The 20,784-nt window shown below is 47.7% G+C and overlaps 1 protein-coding gene across 3 annotated transcripts in view; it reads left to right on the top strand.

Annotated features, from left to right (window-relative positions):
• The first annotated feature begins 617 nt into the window (after positions 1 to 617).
• LOC138447675 (CD209 antigen-like protein C) overlaps positions 618 to 20,784 on the top strand; it is a 262,417-nt gene continuing 242,250 nt past the window's right edge. For all 3 annotated transcript variants that reach the window (XM_069603932.1, XM_069603933.1, XM_069603931.1), the window contains exon 1: positions 618 to 885. In XM_069603932.1, the coding sequence (XP_069460033.1) occupies positions 810 to 885 (76 nt within the window). In that variant the 5' untranslated portion in view covers positions 618 to 809. The remainder of the gene's footprint in view (positions 886 to 20,784) is intronic.

Below are 20,784 nucleotides of genomic sequence, written 5' to 3'. Positions count from 1 at the left end.
AAAGCTCTCATTCCAGGCAACGTCCCAATTGATTTTTATTTAGTGGAACCACAGATGGCGTATCTCACTAATGTTTTTAACGCTGCATTAAGATCCAAGATTTAAAGAAGGTGTAGCTATGTGAGGAGACTGCCAACACGAGGGCAGCTCTTGGGGACCGACCACCCGAGGCTCAGGGCCATTTCAAACAAAACAGTTGTAAAGGCCCTGACGCTGTCCCTATACACACACCGGCTGGTGCCACTTACTGACTGGCGAAGGGTGACCGCTGACAGGTGTGGCATGTGCCTCTGCAAGGCTGGTAGGGGCGAGGTGTCGCCAGTCACACTCAGGCACGTGCCTCTCACAAGCTCCGCTTGACACCGCGAGGCCCTCTATCGAGCGAGCTCGGCAGCTGTAAACACGTTTATCTTCACAGGATGTTTTTTTCAGATTCAGACAATAGCTCGCTCCGGCGGGAAATGGAGAAATGTGGCAATTTTGCAGCCGCGTGCAGCTGTTTTCCTCTATTGAGGTGGGAGGGAAATGAAACCCACGGGAGATAAATGAGCAGAGGCCTTGCAGGCCTCGTGGACTCGGGCCGAGGTGGGTGGGGTCGTGCGCTGCAAGGGGGTTAAGAGGAGCTGGAGGGATGAGGAACTGCGCATTCAGCTCCGGTTTGGACTTACGCAGACCGTCGGCAGGCCGAGACCGTGCCCCTCCCCTGCCCCCACCCCGCCGGGTTCTCTGCGCTTAAGTGTTCGGTTGTGAAGGGACGTCCTCGAACACCACCGAACCATAACCCACAGAGCCGCCTTCGAGGCGCCATCATGGAACGGGACTCGGCCACACAGGACGAAGAAGCGGTTTGGGGGACCCAGTCCCAATTCAGGCGGACCCCAGCAGGTACCGTACCCCGTACGCGTGTGAACTGTGGTGGGGGAGCAGCCGTCACACGATGCCTGTGGCACACAGCTCACAGGTCATTATCTTTACTTGGCCTGTGCCACCCTCACCCATTGATACACACATGGCGAAGACGGCTTCTCGCTCTCCCTTCAGTGCCTGGTAGAATAGGATTGAGTCCACTTCTTTCTCCTGACCCAGGCCATGGGATGGGAGGTAAAATAACCTCCAGCGCTCTTTCCAGAGCAGGGTGCATAACATAACTCTTGGATGAATTCAACTGCCTTTCCTGGGCCAGGTAGAGTAAGATGGCGTTCACTGCATTCCCTGGATCAGGGTGAGTGTTATGCTAGGACACAAAATACAGGATGGCTAAGCTTCCACTAGTGTCTCCATGGACAGGGAAAGTATGCTGGCTTGCACTGCGCCACCCTGGGCCAGGTAGTGCAGTAGGGTGCCTTGCACTACTCTTTCCTGAGACGACAGTAGGGTGGCCTCCACTGCACTGTCTTTTGTCATGGAGACTAGAGATGCTTCCAGTAGTCTCTCATTGCCAGAAAAGATAGGTTGGCTTCAACTACTCTTTACTCGAGGAAGTAAAGTAGGACGGCGTGCATTGTTCTTCGTTGGCACTTGGAGGGCAGGGTGCTTTGGCAAGGATTTGGTGGATTCTTGATTTGGTGTTACTTAGAAGGACTCTAGCACTTTCCCCTGATCCAGGCAGGGTAGACTGACTCTATTTGATTTATCTTCCTAGGTTATGGGCAGTCATCGCCAGTCTCAGTTCTAGGAGAAGATGGGTATGAGGCCAGGCACCTGAGGCAAAGGGGGATGTTTTTAGGGCCTTCCAGGGGTTCTCCCTTGTGGCGTGAACGCCGTGAAGAGAGTAGAGTGCCTTGCGCGGCTCTCTTCTGGCAAAGCTGGATTTGGATGACTTCCACTGCTCTTGCCTCAATAGGGTAGAGTGGTGTAGCTTGCACCACCGTGCGGTCATGAGCTTTCGAGAGGCGATGGTAGTATACATTGTCAGACTGACAAAAGGCGAGATCTGTGCCGATGGCCTGTCCGGTCGGCTCAAACAGGGAAATCTGAAAAATGCACCATATGAAGTTGTCTCCAGAAAAGTGGGCTGCTTCTTCCGCCCAATTATTTATTTCTTTTATTTATTTAATGTGTATAGCGCGCATCCGACCCGTAGGCATTGAGGCGCTGTTGCAGGTACAAAACTACTAGTTAAGCTAGTGTGATACAGGCATAGTTTCATATTTCCCACCAAGAAAAGTGAACCCCTTGTAGTGGTGACATATACAACTTATCAAATTGCAGCAGTGGGCAAGATAATTTGCGCTTTTATGAGCAGAAACTAAGTGCAGACTGGGTGATCAGGCAAAGGAACGAGCCTGTGGCATTCGTTCGATGTTGACCACAACATCGTCCTGCCAGGAGGAGGCCACAGGTATTGTTAGGAGGCTAGGAGGATGCCACAGGTATTGTTAGGAGGCTAGGAGGAGGCCACAGGTATTGTTAGGAGTTTAGGAGGATGTCACAGGTATTGAAAGGAGGCTAGGACGAGGCCACTGGTATTGTTAGGAGGCTAGGAGGATGTCACGGCTATTGAAAGGAGGCTAGGAGGACGTCACAGGTATTGTCAGGAGGCTAGAAGGATGTCACGGGTATTGAAAGGAGACTATGAGGATGCTGCAGGTATTGAAATGAGGCTAGGACGAGGCCGCAGGTATTGTTAGGAGGCTAGGAGGATGTCACGGGTATTGAGAGGAGGCTAGAAGGTGGCCGCAGGTATTGGTGGGGTGGAGGGGTGGCACGGCAGAGCACATGTTTATTGCTAGGCGTCTAGGGCGAGGCCACGGGTACTGCTAGATGCCTGTGACGTTCCCTGAATGAAAACCTTTGTGTGTGCCCTGACTACCCTATCATGGTAGGCACCCCCGCTGGCTCAACCTTGACCCTTCTCAAGAACACCACAGCACTCGCAGTGCCCATGCCTTTCTTGCAGAGCCTTGCATTTGCCAATTATCACTCAGATCATGGCATCATCGCCCCAGCGGCCCGATGCATGGACCTTGGAAAAGGACATTACGCGTTAGCTTGTTAATCAGGCTTGCATTCCTCACCCTTTGCCACTTGCAAGATGGCACTGTATAATGCCCCCTGGTAAGCTGCATGGTCAGAAATTTCCCCTTGCACTTCCTATCTCTGCCAGGCCGGATTTGCCATGATTTTAGTGCTGTTAGGAGGAGGCCCGGTGTGGTTCTTGGTGTTCCCTCCTCCCCAGTGCTGGTCCTGGGTGCCACCTCACCCACTGTGCTGATTCTAGCTCCCCTCTCCACCCCGTTCCCTCTCTTCTACGTCCATATGCTTGTTTTGTAATGTTTTAACTCATCCATGCCACCCCCTTCTAATCCCATCAATTCTGCGGCATGTAGAGCGCTCAGAAATGACCTTTTAACCCATCATTCTTTGTCCTATGTAAAGTGTCTTAGTTTACAACACATCTCTCTGCCATGATTACAAACATATACATACATCCAAAAGGAAGGTATAACTCCCTCCAGCTGGATGTTGAGGACTCCACCATGCTAAGCAGGGTAGCATAGAATGGCATGCACCACTCTCCTGGGTAAGTGGCACTGTGATGTCTCCCACCTTCCTTGGCAGGGTAGCATACGTTTCTAAGTACTGCTTTCTCCTGAGTAAATAGCACAGCAGTCCAATAGCACAGCAAGTACAGCACTCGCTTTGACATTTGTGCGGAGCCTGCAGACGCAGGTTCGAATCCCGGCAGGGCCAAATGAGCCTTTCATCGTATCGAGGTCGATAAATGAGCACCACACACCGTGGGTAATAATAAGGAGCACTCAGATAGCTGAGGGGTCGTAGAGCTATATAATAAATACATTGGGATGGGTTCTACTCTTCTTCGCAGGGTAAACTACTCTCTCCCAGGGTAGAGTAGAGTAGAGTAGAGTAGAGTAGAGTAGAGTAGAGTAGAGTAGAGTAGAGTAGAGTAGAGTAGAGTAGAGTAGAGTAGAGTAGAGTAGAGTAGAGTAGAGTAGAGTAGAGTAGAGTAGAGTAGAGTACCACATCCTTGAGGAGCATGGGCAGACAATGCGGGGGCGGTACACAAACAGTCAGTGTTTGGAGCTTTGGGCACATGGACAGCGTGGAGAAGGGGCAGGAAGATTACAACGCAGAAGACGCTGTCAAATGCGAATTTTCCAAATTTCCTTTAACAAATTTGTCCGCAAATATTGGGGGAGAGAGGGGGATGTGGGCTATCTTGATAATAAATATAGTGGGTCGGTCGGGGGAGGGCTGTGGGAGGTCTCCCGACCAAATTCAATTAGAGAAGAAAAAAAAAGGACGAAATCGTATTCGATAAATTCCTTTCGGTGTAATCACATGGAAGCATGAAGAAAGGTTAAGATGGGCAGTGCGGCAAGCTTGGTGCACAACAATAGACAGTGTGAGACGACTGGGATACGTTTGTGAGAAACTTGGAACATATTGATGGACAGTTTGCGGAGTTTAGGAAACATCACCAGCCAGACTGAGTGACCACAGAGCCAGGCCGCATGATGGACATGGGCAAATGAACAGACAATGTGAGGCTCTTTGACTACATGAAACCTAAGAGGCTGTGTGAATGAACAGCACGAGGGCTGTGAAATACATGGACAGATGGTGTGAGGCGCTTGGCCTGGAGGATCAGACAGTGGGACGATTTTGGTGGGTGAATGCTGATGGCTCATGTTTCCAAGATCACAATGTATTAAATACTTGTTCGTGTTTCTGAATGTTTGTGGCGCTTCCGCCACAAAATTGCTGAAACCATTGTTACAGAAGAGAAGTAAGGCGGGTTCTGAACAGAGCATATCTGGTTGGCATATCAACCGGCAATGCCACGGCATGAAAATGCAAAATCACTTAAGTTTATTTTCCCAAACTTTGTTGTTCTACCGATAGAGGAGTTTCCTAACAATATTTGCTCCAATCAGCAGATTTGTGACAAGCAAATTGGGTGCCGGGCTTTCCATTTTCCAGCCGTGCATTGATTTGTAAGGTTGTGATGTTGGGCTATTTTGCATAACAATGGGCTGCTTTTGGATACTTTTGACAGCAGATCTGTTTCTTTTAGTCCTCCAGAGGCTGCCTCTCTACCCCCACCGACACACCACACACCCACTCGCCCAACCCGCACCCCCACTCTATCTGCTCCCACCCACCGCACTCCCATTCTCTACCCCAACCTACCCAACCACCATTACATGTGCTGGTTTTGGTTTTGTTTGGGCTATTGTAGGCTGCGTTTGATGAGTCCTTCCGAGCCTGCATTGTTCTTCATGTTATCTGCCCTCAACCAGCTACCACCCCCAAACCACCACAACCCCACCCACGCACCCCCTTACCCGCACTCCCTCTACCCTGCCCTCATCCCCCCACTCTCTCTAACCTCACTCTTTAACATTCGCAGTTGGGTGTGATGTCACCAGCAATGAGCATATCCCACGTGTTTAAAGGTGGTCTATGCACATTCCATTCAATTGGCTTTCCATAACCATACACATTGCACAGAATAAATGGCATTTGCCTTTCATAAAATCAACACCCACCAAAATCGGAGAGGGGTATTTTCTTCTAATTGTGTTTGAAAATGTTAAAAGGTTTTTTTTTTTTAACTCCAACAATCAATACCAATGTTTGCCCTGGAACATGCAGTCTCAAAATATGGCATTTCAATTTTAGGTGTAGTGTACTTTTTATCATGTTATATGGTACAATGGTGAAGTGTCTGGCCTGCGACCCTGACGATTGCGGTTCAAATACCCAGGTTGGCATAAATTCAAAAAAATCAGTTAACTGTTTTAATTTTACACACAACCTATAAAATACCCAGGGGGGACTGCGTCCACCCTCTGAAAAAAGTGGGTTGACTCCGTGTGTACCCTCGACTTGAGCCCTGCCACCCCTTCCACTCTCGCTAACCCTCCACACCCCTAATGGCACTCTCTCAACCCCCACCCTCCCCCACTATCTCTACCCGCACCCTACCACCACTCCCCCTATCCAGACGCACCCACCCTACCCCACTCTCTCTACCACACCCTAACCCCACTCGCTCTAACACCACCACGCCACTCTCTCTACATACCCACAGTCTCTCTATCCCCAGCTATCCACTAAAACACCACTCTCTCTGCCCACCCCACCCTACCCCCACTATCTCTACCCACCCCTTACCACCACTCCCCCTATCCAGACCCACCCACCCTCCCCATTCTCTATACCCCACCCTAACCCCACTCGCTCTACCACCACCACCCACTCTTTCTACATACCCACCATCTCCCTATCCCCAGCTATCCACCAAAACACCACTCTCTATCTCTACTTACACCCACCGTACACCCACTCTCTCTACCAACCCCCACTCTATCTACCCACAGCCACCCACCCTACCCCTACTCTCACTATCACACCCACTCTCTCTACCCCCACCCTACCCTGTCTTTCACGCCTTGAAACACTTGTGTATAGGTGCGTTATAAATGCCATATCATATCATACCCCCACCCACCGTACCGTCTCTCTCTACTCAACGCTACCCCCACCCATGCACCCTACGTACTCTCCCTCTAGCCCCACCAACATTACCCAATCCATTCCCTGACCCACCCTAGCTCACCCTATCTCCTCTAATCCCAGACCCATCCTACCCCCTCTGTCTACCCCTTCTCATCCTCTACCCCCTCTCATCCTTCCTCTCACACTCTTGCTTTGTTTCTTTTTTCTTTTTTTCTTCTCACGTCCTGCTCATCATGGCATCTTCCATTGCTCTATTCCCCTTCTCATTCTCTTGCACACCTGCACCCCTTATCGCATCCTTCTTTGAAACTTTACCCTCTCCTCCTTTGACCCTAGTGCCTATAAATGCAAAATGCAAAGAATAGCAGTAAATGGCAAAAAGATTGGCATTGCCATTGCTTTCATGGAGTAGGGCGTTGCGGCAAAAAAGATTGACCGCACGGTATGTGCTGCCTCAAGTGGTAGTTTCTTTTGATGCTCTGCCAGCTGGAATACAGAATTATGCAAGAGACATCTCCTACAGACGAGGATCTAAACTGTGAGAGCAGATCTGTGCTGTGACCACTCCTGCTTCTGCTCGAAAGATACCGACCAGCAAGCATGCTGGGATATGTAGTTCCCTGCACATTCTGCCTGGTTCGTAGCTGAGATGTGGCTACCCCTTGTGTCCCTTTTTCTGGCAATTTGCTGCTGGTATGCAGAGGTTCTATCCTGAGTTTGAGTCAACAGCCAGGGATTACACAAGTGTTTTGTTCACTGAGGGCCATTTATGGTGCACTGTGGCCCCATTTGATGGACTACTTGGGGGCCACACAACATGTTGTGCAGGTATGGCAGCAGGCTGTGGGTCTGCCTGCTTGCTGTGACACCTGGCTTTATTTGTTGCTTCTGCTAGTGAGATTATGTTCACCTCTTACTCCTCATCATCTGTATCTTCCAGAGGTCAACCCCTAAAAATAAAAGTGGGGGGGACTCATCAACCAATGCAATGAGATGTGATATCGCCAGAGATTAGCATATCGAGGTCAAATGTGCGCATGCCATTAAATTGATTTTGCATAACCACCCTAATTGCACAGGAAGAATGACATTTGTATTTCATGAAGTCAGCACACACACACAAAACCAAGAGAGGATGCTGTCTTCTAATGGTGCTTTTGAAAACGTTAAAAGGTGTGCATGTTTTAAACTCCAAGAACCAATACAGATATTTTCCCTGGGACTCGCGTTACTGAAATGGCACATTTCACCTTTAGTTGTTTGTTATTTGGCATCAGGTTATATAGTGCAATGTTAAAGTGTCCGGCCTGCAAACCTGATGACTGCAGTTCATCCCTGAGGTCGACTAATTCATAAATTCAAAGAAAACTTTCAATGTTTCTCATTTTAGCTCTGAAGAAAGTGGGTGGTCTACGTGCCCCCGCGTGTACCCTCGACTTGAGCCCTGGTATCTTCTTGTAATGAGCTGCCTGCGTCTTTCCCACATGCCTTGTACACTTGTGTATGTTCCCTTGTTGTGTGTGTTCACTTTTCATGCATTGGCAGACGGTGGCAGACGGTGGCATAGTGGCATAGTGATCTGTTCCGCTGCATGATGAGCATCCCTTCCCTTGCGCGGGGCATGGCTATTCATGCGGTAAGTCTTCACTGCAGTAACCGCATACTCTGCTCACCGTCATCAAGAGCACTATCCCTGATTCCGTTCAGCTGGTGGGACCCTGAAGCAATATTACTCTAGTAGGACCCGTGATTTATTTTTGTGTTGTCCTCTGCACAGGGACGTCATTTCACCAAAATACCAGGGGTAGTGGAAGTGACATCACACGACCCTTGACATGTGATGGCATCACACAAAGTGATGTCATTTGACCCTACTCTGACGTGACATCATGGGAAGCGATAGAACACAACCTTTCACCCCTTTAATGAGTCTAGCAATTATTGTATAGAATTCCAGAAATAAAAATGATGTGTTATTTCTATTCTTTCTTATTTAGGGTCACTGCTCAAAGTGTTACACTTGTGGATCGCCCTGTTTTTTTTTTAAGAGGCCTCAACAAAAATGCCAGCCACTCCAGAAAAAAGAGCCACATGGCACTGGCCACAGCCCCGGAGCATAAATGTAAAAAAAAAAAAGGAAAAATCGTTTTCTTTCAATTTCTTTTTTTAGGGGTAGCAAGGGAGACCACAGGGGTAGCAAGAGGTGCGACCCCTGGTGACCCCCAAATGACATCCCTGCCTCTGCAGCTTGTTGTAAGGTTGCAGATTGCGCGGCAGTCAGGTGATTCATGTAAGGAGTACGCCAACGTATTAGGAAAGATTTTCCATAGCCCCCCCCCCCGCATCCCAGGTAAGGGGTTTTAGACATGCATACCTAAGTGGACAACAGAGTGACCATCGAGTTGCACTAAAACACCATTTCATTGGGTAGCATAGCACAGCTGCCAGGCTTCCCTCTAGGAGGGGGATGATATGTTTACATTTACAATCACTCTCATAAACAGACAAAAGGACCCAGATCAAATTTGCTGAAAGCATTGTTACAGAAGAGAAGTAAGGGGGTTCTGAACTGAGAATATCTGGTTGGCATAGCAGCCGGCAATGACACGGCATGAAAATGCGGAATCACTCCATTTTAATTTTCCAAACGCTGCGGTTCTACCCAATGAGGAGTTCCCTAACACAATTTGCTCCAATCAGCAGCTTTGTAACAAGCAAGTTGGGTAGTGGGCTTTCAATTTTCTAGCCGTGCAGTGATTTGTAAGGCTAACCCGGATAGCTGCGAGAATGACCCGCGACGCAGAAGCCGCTTCTGAGACAAGAACGGTACCAGGAGGTACTCACCAAAGGTTCAGGTCAGCTCAGAGGGCTAGGTGGGCGCATCCAGCCATCAGGAGAATGGTCCCATGGTAAGGACAGTGTCAGGAGGTGAACAAGGACAGCAAAAAAAAAAAACAGAACTGATTCCAAGTAGCAGAGACCCACCTCTTGTCCACGCCAGGAAGATTCCGCACCTCAAGTTGCTTGGACCTGGATAGTTTTATAGGGCGGCAGCAATACAGAGGCCATGGAAACATCTCATCAGCGAGCGTCCCTTCGAGCCAGCTAGGAGAATGGCAGGGAGGTTAATGAATTGCACCTGCAAGAAGTGGCAGAGGGATGCAGAGACGCAGGGACCAAGGTCCCAACCAGTGTGGCCAGCCATGGTTCTTCAGCAGCAGCTCATCTAAACCAGCAGTCTCCAGGAGTTCAGACAAGAGAGTGAGAAAGAGGCAGGCTCTCTCACTGATATCCTCTTCCACACAAGGGGACTGAGACAGCCTTCCATCCAATCACACGCCCAGCAAGTATGCAATTAGGATGGTCTGAGAGAAAGCACCAGCCTACACGCAGCATTTTGCCTGGGGATGTCTGGGGCCTACGCATCAGTCTACACCAGCTTAAACAACTCGCTCAGCGGGCAGAGGTGGGCTTAGGGTGAGCCCACCTCAGCACAATTATACTTTTGACCAGTCTGTCTCATGGTGCTCAGGGACAAAGTAATGGGCAAAAATAAAACGTCTGGCTGTAGGACCTGGTACCCCACTGGCAACCAACCATATAAAGGCATTGAGCTATCAATGTGATAGGAATGGCTGCAAGCTTGGTGTAGCCACATCTAAAACACAGCTGCCACCAGCCTACATCAAAGAATACATTTCGGGTAACAGAGCCACACTGGGACTTAAAAGAGGTGCTTGGAAAAGCACCCTTGCCCTGATAGCCTTCTGGCCTACTAGGGCAGCACATCACAAAAGTGTTGCAGTGGCAGGTAGACCTCAGTAGACGTCCCTCTGCCCCAGAAATAAAGTCAAGAACCCCAGGAAGTAAGCAAAACGTTTAAGGGACCCACAAACCGAGTCAAGATAACACCAACAATTGAATTCTGCTATGATACTCGCTACTGCCAGACTTTAACCGGGTGTAACTCATTCCTTTCGGGATATGTCTCATGCTTGAAGTCGGTTATCCTGCCAAGCAGGCTCCATTCCATGAGAATGTTCTAGAAGAAGGGGTCTGCTCAGAAAGACCCTCAGAAGGAATTACTCCCACTGAGCCTAAAGTAGGCTTTTTAAAATCACTCTAATTAGAGGGTAGTAAGGGGATCTCCAGGACAGGAGCCCCTACCGCTTGAGGAAATATCCCCCCCCCTTTGCTCCACCCCCTGGTAGAGTCACAGGAAGTGTCATGGAAGGCCTAGGGGAAGAACTAGTCCTCCTATTTTCCTTGACCCTGAAGAACCCTGTAGCAAGTTAACCCTTGGAAGGAGTGAAATTTGACCTCTCTGCCCCTGGGATGATAGTGGCTCCTCTAAAGACTACTCTCTTTTCCAGGTCATTCCCAGGCAAAATCTCGCCTGGGACATTTTCTTGGTAACACCCAGGTAGACCGCCCTTTCAGCAGCAGGGAATGATTTAAGGGTATCAGGTAATATTTTCGGCACCAAAAATATCCCCGTACATATGGTCGTCGCGAACGGCCACAGGCGATATTTTAGGTGTCTAAAAATATTAGGTGCGGGGTTTGCGGGTTTTCTCCCCTGCACATAAAAAATGATGCGGGGGTTGCAGGGGTGTCCCCCTCAGGGTCCATGTGTTATTTTCGCTGCAAAAATATGGCGATATTTTTGCGGCGGAAATATCACATGGAACCGATTCAAGGAGACCTCTGCATAACATAGTGGATTTCAGAGAACAGTCTACCAGAATCTGTGGTCCAATAGAGTCTATACTAGTGATAGTGGCAGCAGTGTCCATGATTTCAGTGGTTGCTTTGGCATCCAACTGAATGGGAGGAAAGTACTGCTGACTATTGTGAGGAACCACAAGTCTCCTTTTGGGACCTAGTTCATGACTAAACTAGACGCTGCAAATATCTCTGCGATGTCTGCTGCACAGTAGCAAGTCTCCTCCGAGTCGGAAGCATTGCGTGAGGCACTCACTTCTGCCTTTGTGAGGCAGCTGATGTGACATCTGAGGTGGTCAGACTTTCCACAGTCCCAGCATATGTCACGGAATGGGGAATGGCTGTGGACTCACCACTTCCCTTTGGGAGAATACCAACACCCAATCCATCCCCAGAGGCTTTACCCACCTCTACTCTACTTTGTAGACTTGTAAGAAGTTAAAACAAAATGGGCCAGGATTATTGAGGAGTCCCCTTGTCTTTATGGTTCACTCTGTGTGAGACCCACAAGTCTAGCAGCTCTTGCTAGCTCCCTAGTAGCTAACACCTTGGAATCAGCCAAGTGCTGGTGTAACGCATGAATACAAGCATTCATGATTTGATGCAGGATGCTGTCAAATGGGTCCACCTTGGACATTGATCCAACCGTACAGTCCTTCACCCCACACCCTCTGGACACCTGCATTCTTTCCAGCTCCCTAAAGTACCCTAAGTGGGCGTCTTGTCAAATCTCTGAATGAGAGCTGCTTCCATGCTCCCAAACTTCATTCTTTCAGACTCGCCCAGCTCCAGAATTGCACTACATGGGAGTCTGGAGACGAGACACCTAGGCTGGGTATGATTGGGCACATGGCTCAACTCGCTAGCCAACACATATCCATCCAGCTGAGTTCAAATATCATTGCCTTCTGTCCCAAATGACAGGAAGTCCTTTGGGAACTTAGAACAAGAGGGACAACCCTAACCGACTGCAGATCCAGAACCAGGCTTACTACTGCTCACCTTAGCAGGCTGTAATTCCAATATATTACATTCTTTCTGATGGGATTGACCATTAATCTGCTCTACAAATTGATGCACTCGCTCTCCTCATCAGCAAGTTCTGCCTCAAATCTCTATTGTTCCAATTCAAACTCGCTCAGTTCAAAATCTAACCTTTTCTCCCCAGCAGCTAGCCTGGCCTTTTCCAAGTCAGACAGTCTGTCTTCTAGGCACTAGAACTCTCTTTAAAATTCTGAGAGAGTAGATGTTACTATGCAATCAGATACAGGCGGTGGGAGGTGCCTTACCCGCCACACTCAGCAGCGTGGTTTCTAGATGAACAGGCCTGCAAGGCTTTCATGAGCCAGTAGAATTGAAAAGCCTAGCAATACAAAGTGCTGCCAATCTGTCAACACTCACCTTATTCAAGGCCTCATTGGTCAAGGTTTCAATCTATACACAGGTTCAGGTAAGTTATCCACTAGACAAGACAACTTAACACAGGCAGGTAAATGATAGCTTACCAAAAGGAACAGTAACCGACTTTGCAATGTAAATGGATAACTCTTCAAAAGGAACAGTAAATCCTAAAACACAGTTAGCTACCCACACTAGAAAAGGGTAACAACTCAGCCACTCACTTATAGCAGTTCAGAATGTTGGGACCAACTCCCAGGTATGCCAGAGAGACACTGTACGTCCGCTGACTCTTCGAGGCCCCAACACCCTTTCCCAGGATACACGGAGGAGTCAGTCAATGGCAAGTTAAAACTGCAGTTTATTACAGGCAAAACCAACAGGGATCAGCACAGGAACAGGAAAAATCCATGCACATCACTCTCTTCCTCGGCTCGCAGGCCGGTTTTACTTTGGGCTGTAGTCAGCATGACGTCACAGCCTGTGCCCTTCTCCAGAAAACCTATTGGGCCCAGGGATTGGGTATTGAGTATTCCACTACCTAGAGTGGACAGTATAGATATTATTCTACTGGCCCTCGCATGTCAGGTGGCTGGCCTGGTAAATCCCCAAGTCATTAACTATAACAATGGTCCAATGTAGTAGGTTTACCATTGGTTCTTGCCTGTTGCTACCCACCCCTACGATACTGAACTGTGGTTGTCTAGACCTGACGTCCTCAGGCTTGGGATCCGCAAAGGTTATGAGCTCTCTGTGTACGTCTTCAAGGTAATGAGAACGTCTATGTGTCTGCATTGTAACTTGTGTGTACCACCTTAGCTTATGAGAGTGCTCTCCAGTCCGGCGCAACACTCGTAACATATTGTTGCATATTCGTCACTGTCTGCGTCTGGCGGCCTGGGACCAGCTCTTCCCACCGCTCATCGCTGTCCATTGTCTGCTTTGGCCGCGTCAAGTGTCCAGAGACCATGAATTTGAGCTGTGCCGCTCAGAATTATGAGGGTTTATTCGCATTTACTGCAGCTGGCTCCTTTGTCGTCGTAGGATTGGAATGTCATCCCTATCTGTTGGCCTTTCCTGCAGGTCCTGTCTCACACGTCTTGCTCTCTGTCCAGCCTGAATCAGCTCAGCTTGTCTCTTGCTGATAGGCCTGTGGCCTGCTGTAATTTTTCTAAACCATATAATGCGGTTTCTACATTGTCCATGCTGTACTACATTTCCATAGGTAAGTCACACTTGGCTCTATCAGGTCCCATAGGTTTTCCTGTAGTTCCAAACATTTATTTGCGTGTAAGCATCTGCAAGCTATGCTCAGGATCTCTTGCTTTTTGCGGTTTCTGCGTTGCTTGTAAGTGATATTCAATCAACAATACAGCTAAGTCAATGCCTAGTCTGGGATGCTGAGGAAAACCCTTATTGATGTATTTTTATATCCAGTTCAGTACTCTGGATGACAACCCTTGTATAACACCCTCCTCTTGGAATCCCCCTGACCCCACTGAGCCAAGAAGTAGGATTGTTTTGCAAATTAAAAGGTTTATTTGGACAATTCAACAATCTATATCTATCACACTTTATAAATAAATTGATAACTGATATCACACTTCAGAATATGACCGTGATCAACAATGGATAATGTTACAGGGGTACACTGATTTGGTTACTTAGGAGTAGTGTAGAGGATGAGGTAGCTGAAAATGCTTCATGGTTTCAAGGAAATGCAAGGTGGAATAAAATGCAGTACAGAAATAACTTGTTATGATTTTAGCAAAAGGTAATATGATCACTTTTTCTTTTGACAATTCACCCCCCCCTATGCAATACAAGAAATGGAAGGAGAGCACACAGTCTTCAAGAATCCCAACAAATCACACTTTATAATGCAATACACAGTTCCAGTTCTCCCAGCAAGCTTAGGGAAAACAGGGATGAGTTTTAAACACAGGCGAATTACTTTAATGTGGTTTGCAAGGAAGTGAAAAGGTGCTAAAATTGCTTTTAATTCCCTCTAGAGGTTCAGGATAGGTGATGGCTACTTTATATTAGTTCAGGCTCACTTTAACAATACTCTATGAATGATTAGCAGATTGCAAACAAATTTTAGCAAAGAGAAGCAAAAAGCTGCTGATTTCTACAGATGAAGAAATCGGGCCAAATCGCAAATCGCGGTAAATTTCGCAAGTGCGTGTCTCGCGATTACGGGAAAAGTATAGGGAGTAGGAAGTCGGTTCCAGAGATACGGACGATTAAATAAAGGTAGTTTTTCGGATTTAAAGTAAACTCAAAATGACAGGTGACAGCTTGCAGCTTTAAAAATGACAGATGACACGATTTCTACGAGGCAGTTCTACTTAGGTTAAAATAGTTTGGATTAGATTATTTTAACTAAGAGATTGGTTCTGCACAGTTCTGCTAGGCACTCACAATATAAATTTGAACTAGGCCTCGTCACGGATCTGGTCAACACGTCCGGCTGCGTTTCTGTCTGCTCGGCGGGTCAATCAGGCACCGGTTCTGCTCACAGCGATCTGGGTCAGCTCTGCTCTGCTGGTCTAGCCTCTCTGGATTCTGGATGTAACACTGCTTTCTGGGTACTGCTACAGGTTCTTGCAAAAATTCTCGGCAAAATTTCAAACAGCTCGCCCGGCTGTTGAATAGTTTGGTTAGTTTTGAGGCCTGCTGAAGAGGATTCAGCTGGTGGATTCAGGCCTCTCTGCTACAAATTCTGGAGTTAATTTCTGCTACAGGTTCTGGAGATTGATGGATTTGAAGTCTGGATCTCTGGATGTGAAGTCGTCGGTCAGCATGCTCTGCAGCAAATGGAATTGAATGTCTCTACCTGTCCCAGCATTCTCCTTTTATGTGTTTTGAAAATGGGCGTGTGCCTGGGCCTAGCTAAGCCTGCCCCTCTCTACTTGTCATTGGCCCAATTCTCCCCTCTCCCATGATTGGGGGAAGGAAATGGATTGTCATCATGATGAGGTCTGTTTATGGGTCAGAGGATCCTCCCCTGGTCAGTTTGCCCACAAATCTATATTTGATTCAAATACATCTTTCCCAGATACACCATTTGTTGAAATTACATGTACACATTATATATTCCTTATGGTCCATGCTTGTCCGCCTCTGATCTTCCTGGGGGCTTGCATTCAAAAATGACAACATTTTGCGCTTTTTAACTGGTTTTGCAATATCGGACATTTACCCAAAATTACACACATGTGCGCAAGGAGTATGGACATTAATTGATGAAGTGTCAGATTTTTAACATGCAGACATTTGGAGTAAGACCCTATTTTCCGCTAGCAACCCCCCAGAATACACCACAGGGTCCTAACGCCTCTTAAAATGTGCACCGAAAAATCACAAGAATAATGGTATTACTTATATAATTCTGACAAGTCCGTACTATGAATTATCCATCTTTTTTTTAATTATGCCCTGGTCAAAAAGGGCTGTGGCTTCCCACATCACATGGTGGAATAACTGGTTTATCCACTTCCCCCAAGCCAGCTTGTTCACAGAGGCACAGCTGCCCCCCAGTTTCTCCCAAGAGGAAGCTATTTTACGACGCCCCCAATATAACATTTGCCTGAGTCAAGGAAGTTGCATTGTTCGGTCCCTTCCAGTTCCCAGGTGCTCCACCCCTAATCTAATCAGAGAGGTGTCAACTCCTTTTGGCAAGGGGCGGCAGGATGCAGCTAAGCCTGGGAAGAGTGGCTTTTGATCCAGTTTCAACTCCTGTCGGGGGTAGTTGTCAGGCAGAATTCAGTTTCGTTAAGCCAGGTTTCAGCTAAATGTCACTTTTTGTTCCCAGTTTTTCTACATTCAAGTCAAACTGACAATTTCTACCTATACATTAAATAATGACTTCCTTCAAGTCATTTCAGAATATAGTTTTACATTGTATCCACCTCTTAGCAAGTCTTTCCTTGGTCTGGTTTTGTTTCATTTGTTCAGTTTTACACAAAAGTCTGGTGGTTTTAAAACGCCGGCTTTCTGATAGTGGTGAGTACTGGTAATGCAACCATTTTTGGGATTAAGAAAATGAATTCCCCCCAGTTCTGAGTTGCTTTTTGTCAATCAGCATTGCCATTCCCAATGGTTTCAGGCTACTGTGTGTGTAGCCCAATGGTGGTTTTAGGCAGTGCCCTCCTGTGCTCCCAACATAGGCAAAAATGGGTGGCAGCCTATTCTTCATGTTTTCCCTGTGCACTCTCTGGGGAGTTCTGGCCATCATGATGTTTTCCATGCCAGTACTGCACAGTTTTATGGTAGGGCTTGGATGCATGGGTAAAAACATCCCACAAGCCCCCCCTCTTGCGATGGCCATTCTGTCCTTTCGCTGATGGAACTCGCAAGATCTGGGATGTTCGCCTCCTCTTCTTCCAATTCCATGGATGGCACAGTTCAGCATCTTTTCCTCCCTCCAGTCGATCAATCAGTTCTCCTTGCTGGTCCTGATGGGAGGATTGGGCGGTACCCCGGGCCCCTCGGGTCTCTGCTCCCGGTCCTCGGTCGTCCTCCTTGGTCAGTCTCCATGGTTTCATCTCTCCTAGGATGATAAAGCAAAGCAGCAATACCTATTCGTAGACATTTCTTCACCACTATTAATGGTGTGGCGAACAGATACATTTTATGAATCAGAAGATATGAACATATACATTTTCTTTTTTAAATTAGGAGAAAAGAACATATATATATATACAAGGATCACAGAATTTTAAATGCTATATGTGGAATATTTTAGGGTTGGAACTGAATTACTCTGGAGCGGCCCCCTCTGGGATTCCAGTGGATTCCTCCAGTTGATGCAGAGTGTGCCTGGGATGGCAACACTTTAGCTGATTTATATGTACCCACTTGTCTTCCCCTTCCGCCAGACTGCCTTTGGGGATGCAGATCTTATAGGCAACAGGGGAGATCTTGTCTATAATTTCAAACGGTCCCTTCCATGTAGGCAAGAATTTAAGCTGTTTGGCCTGGTTCCTTTGGAAATTGTATAGATAGACCCGATCACCCACCTTATATTCCTTTCGGGTAGTTTTTAAATCATAGTGGGTCTTCATGCTCTCGGCTGATCTTTCTAGATTCTGCTGAGCATAGGCAAAAGCATGCTGAAGGTGTTTCCTTAAATTCTCCACATACTCATGAGTTGTGGAGGCATTTATTAACGTTTGCTCTTGGGTTCTGTAGAGCAAATGCTGGGGAAGCACCATCTTGCGTCCAGTCATCAACTCAAATGGTGTCATTTTGGTTGCAGATGAAGGGGTAGATCTGATGGCCATTAGGACCAGAGGTAATCGGATATCCGAACTTGGCCCAGAATCTGCCACAAACTTTTTTAAGATGCTCACAATGGTTTGGTTATATCTCTCCATTGCTCCAGAAGAAGCTGGCCTGTAGGCAATGTGTAGCTTCCTTTTAACGCCCAGTATCTCCCACATCTTTGTCATTACTTCACTGGTGAAGTGGCTACCTCTGTCTGACTCAATCCTTTGAGGTAGACCAAAACGGGAAAAGATGTGGTTAATCATCAGGGCAGCTGCTGTTTCTGTCTTGCAATTTGGGCCCGGGAGACATTCCACCCACTTGGTAAACAAGCATGTAACGGTCAACATGTACTTGTTTCCTCTAGACGAGCGAATCACAGGGCCTACAAAGTCGATTTGCAAATCTGACCATGGCAGTGTCATCCCCCTCTTTTGGAGAGGCGCACAGTGTGTGAGGGATGATGGCTGAAATTGTGCACACACAAGACACCCCTTCAAGTATTGGTCGAGGTCCTGCCCCATGTGTGGCCAGTATGCAACCTCTCTTAAGATTTCCAGTGTTGTGTGAAACCCCCTATGACCAGCGGTGGCCGCATCATGGGCGTGACATACTTCAGGCTTCGGAATGGGGTAGGAACCACCCACTGATCATGTCCAGCTTGGGATTTCCTTACCAACAAACCGTCTTGGATTCGGAACATTTTTGGACATTTCATCAACACTCTTAGGTCCTCTTTCCCAATGTAATCTGTGTCCGTCAGGGGAAAGTTCTCAGGGTCCTCAAGGTGTTGGTAAAACTTACCAATGATTGGATCCCCCTTCTGAGCTGTAATCAAATCAGCATCAGGGGTCTCCTTGCTCCATTGGGCAGTTGAAAGATCATTGTGAGCATTTGTCTGGGACCTAGTGATCGCAGTGACCTGAATTTCCCCCAACAGGAACTCTATTTCTATTAGATCCCCTTGGATGGCCCCGGTTTTGGCCAGCTGATCAGCTAAGTCATTTCCAGTTTTGTCTGGTCCCTCTACTTTGGAATGACCCTTGATCTTTTTCCAGTAGATGGTCATCCCATTCGATGTGACCAGATCATCAATATTTTGGATTAACTTCCCATGTTTCAGGGGTTTGTTATTAGCGCATAACATGCCTCTGGTTTTCCAGTTGCCCAGGTGCTCCACGAACCCGTTCCGTACATAATCCGAATCTGTGATTATGACCAGTTTGTGGAGTTGATGTTGGACAGCAGTGAGGATGGCCTGATGCACTGCCATCAATTCTGCCACCTGACTACTTCGGGGACCAATTTTGTATTCAGCGGAGGATTGTGGAAACTCCCTCACCCATGCATTCCCTATGCCGGCCACCAGTTCTTTCTCCCCGTTGTCGTCAACATGGTACGAGCATCCATCCACATAGACAGTGGGCATTCCCTCACACTTGTCTTCTTCAAAGACTTTGTGGGGGGAATTAAGGTATGCCTCCATGTTGTCCTTGGTTTTTAGACTTTCGTCCTCGAGACAGTTTTCTCTGGCACAATCATGCAAGTCAGCCAGACCTTGCGCGAGGGGACTCTTCTTGTTTTGTCCATATCTGACCTCTACAGGAAAGCCTTGCATTGACAGAATCCAGGAAGTAATTCGGGAATTACTCACATTTCCGGCCCGGATCCTGTCACTTTGGAGATATTGCAGAGGCTGGTGTGGAGTCTCCACTATGATGTGTTCACCCTGGATAAACGGGCGGTAATTCTTCAATGCCCACACCGTTGCCAGGAGTGCCTTCTCACAATCGTTGAATTTTTCCTCCACAGAGGATAAAGTTTTGCTCGCATAGGAGATTACTTTATTGACCTTGTCATGCTTTTGGTATAATACTGCCGTCAAGCATGTATTAGAGAACCCCGTCTCCAGGAAGAACTCCTTGTTTCTGACAGGGTAAACTAGGCAAGGCGCTTGTGAGAGGCTTCTTTTGAGTTGTCTTACCGCCTCGGATTGTTCTGGACCCCATTCCCACTTGACCCCCCCTTCAAGAGATGAATCAGGGGTCTAGTGATCTCTGCGTAGCCTTCAATGAACTTTCTGCTGTAATTAGTCAGTCCAAGGAAGCTCCTTAGTTCCCGCAGAGTTGTGGGGTCTTTCAGTTTCTGGAGTGCTTCCACTTTCTTTTCTTGGGGACAGAGACCCTGAGGAGTAATCTCATGCCCCAAGAAATTAACACGGGTTCTACACCACTGTGCTTTCTGAAAGGAAAGTTTTGCTCCGGCGGCCCTCAACTGTGTCAGAACATAACGGATCTCCGCTATGCGTTCCTCCACAGATGAACATTTGATGAGGACATCATCTACATAAGCCAGGTTACCCCTCGCACCCAGGTCGGGCATGGCCTTATGTAGGAAAATGTTGAATTCATTGCCGGAGTTGAGGTATCCGAAGGGAGTCCGGGTCCATGTGTACTGCTGGCCCCCAAAGGTAAAAGCCAGTTTGTATTGGTCCTCCCTACTGACAGGCACGGTCCAGTATCCATTGGTCAGGTCTATTGCTGTGAATACCTGTGACCCCTGAATCTTGGCCAGCCCTTGGTCAATGTAGGGCAGAGGCCATCGGGAAGTATGGACCCGTTTGTTGAGCTCCCTAAGGTCGGCGCAGAGTCTCCACTGGCCGTTTGGCTTCAATATTCCCAGCACCGGATTATTGAAAGTGCTGTGTACTGGACGGATTATTCCCCGGGACTCAAGGTTCTTAATTATTTCAGTAAGGGACTCCATGGATGCGAGAGGCAAGCGATATTGCTTCACAAACACTGGAGTCATTCCAGGGTCCGTGGGAATTGTTGTGGTGTGGATGTCGGAGCGACCACAGTCATATGAGTCTACTGCAAAGAGATCTTGGAAATCCAAGAA

This window comes from Ambystoma mexicanum, chromosome 3q (genome assembly GCF_040938575.1).
Source record: "Ambystoma mexicanum isolate Mex_15411 chromosome 3q, UKY_AmexF1_1, whole genome shotgun sequence".
Lineage (NCBI taxonomy): Eukaryota > Metazoa > Chordata > Amphibia > Caudata > Ambystomatidae > Ambystoma > Ambystoma mexicanum.
Note: the sequence above shows the minus strand (reverse complement) of the source record. Positions and strands in the feature narration are given on the sequence as shown.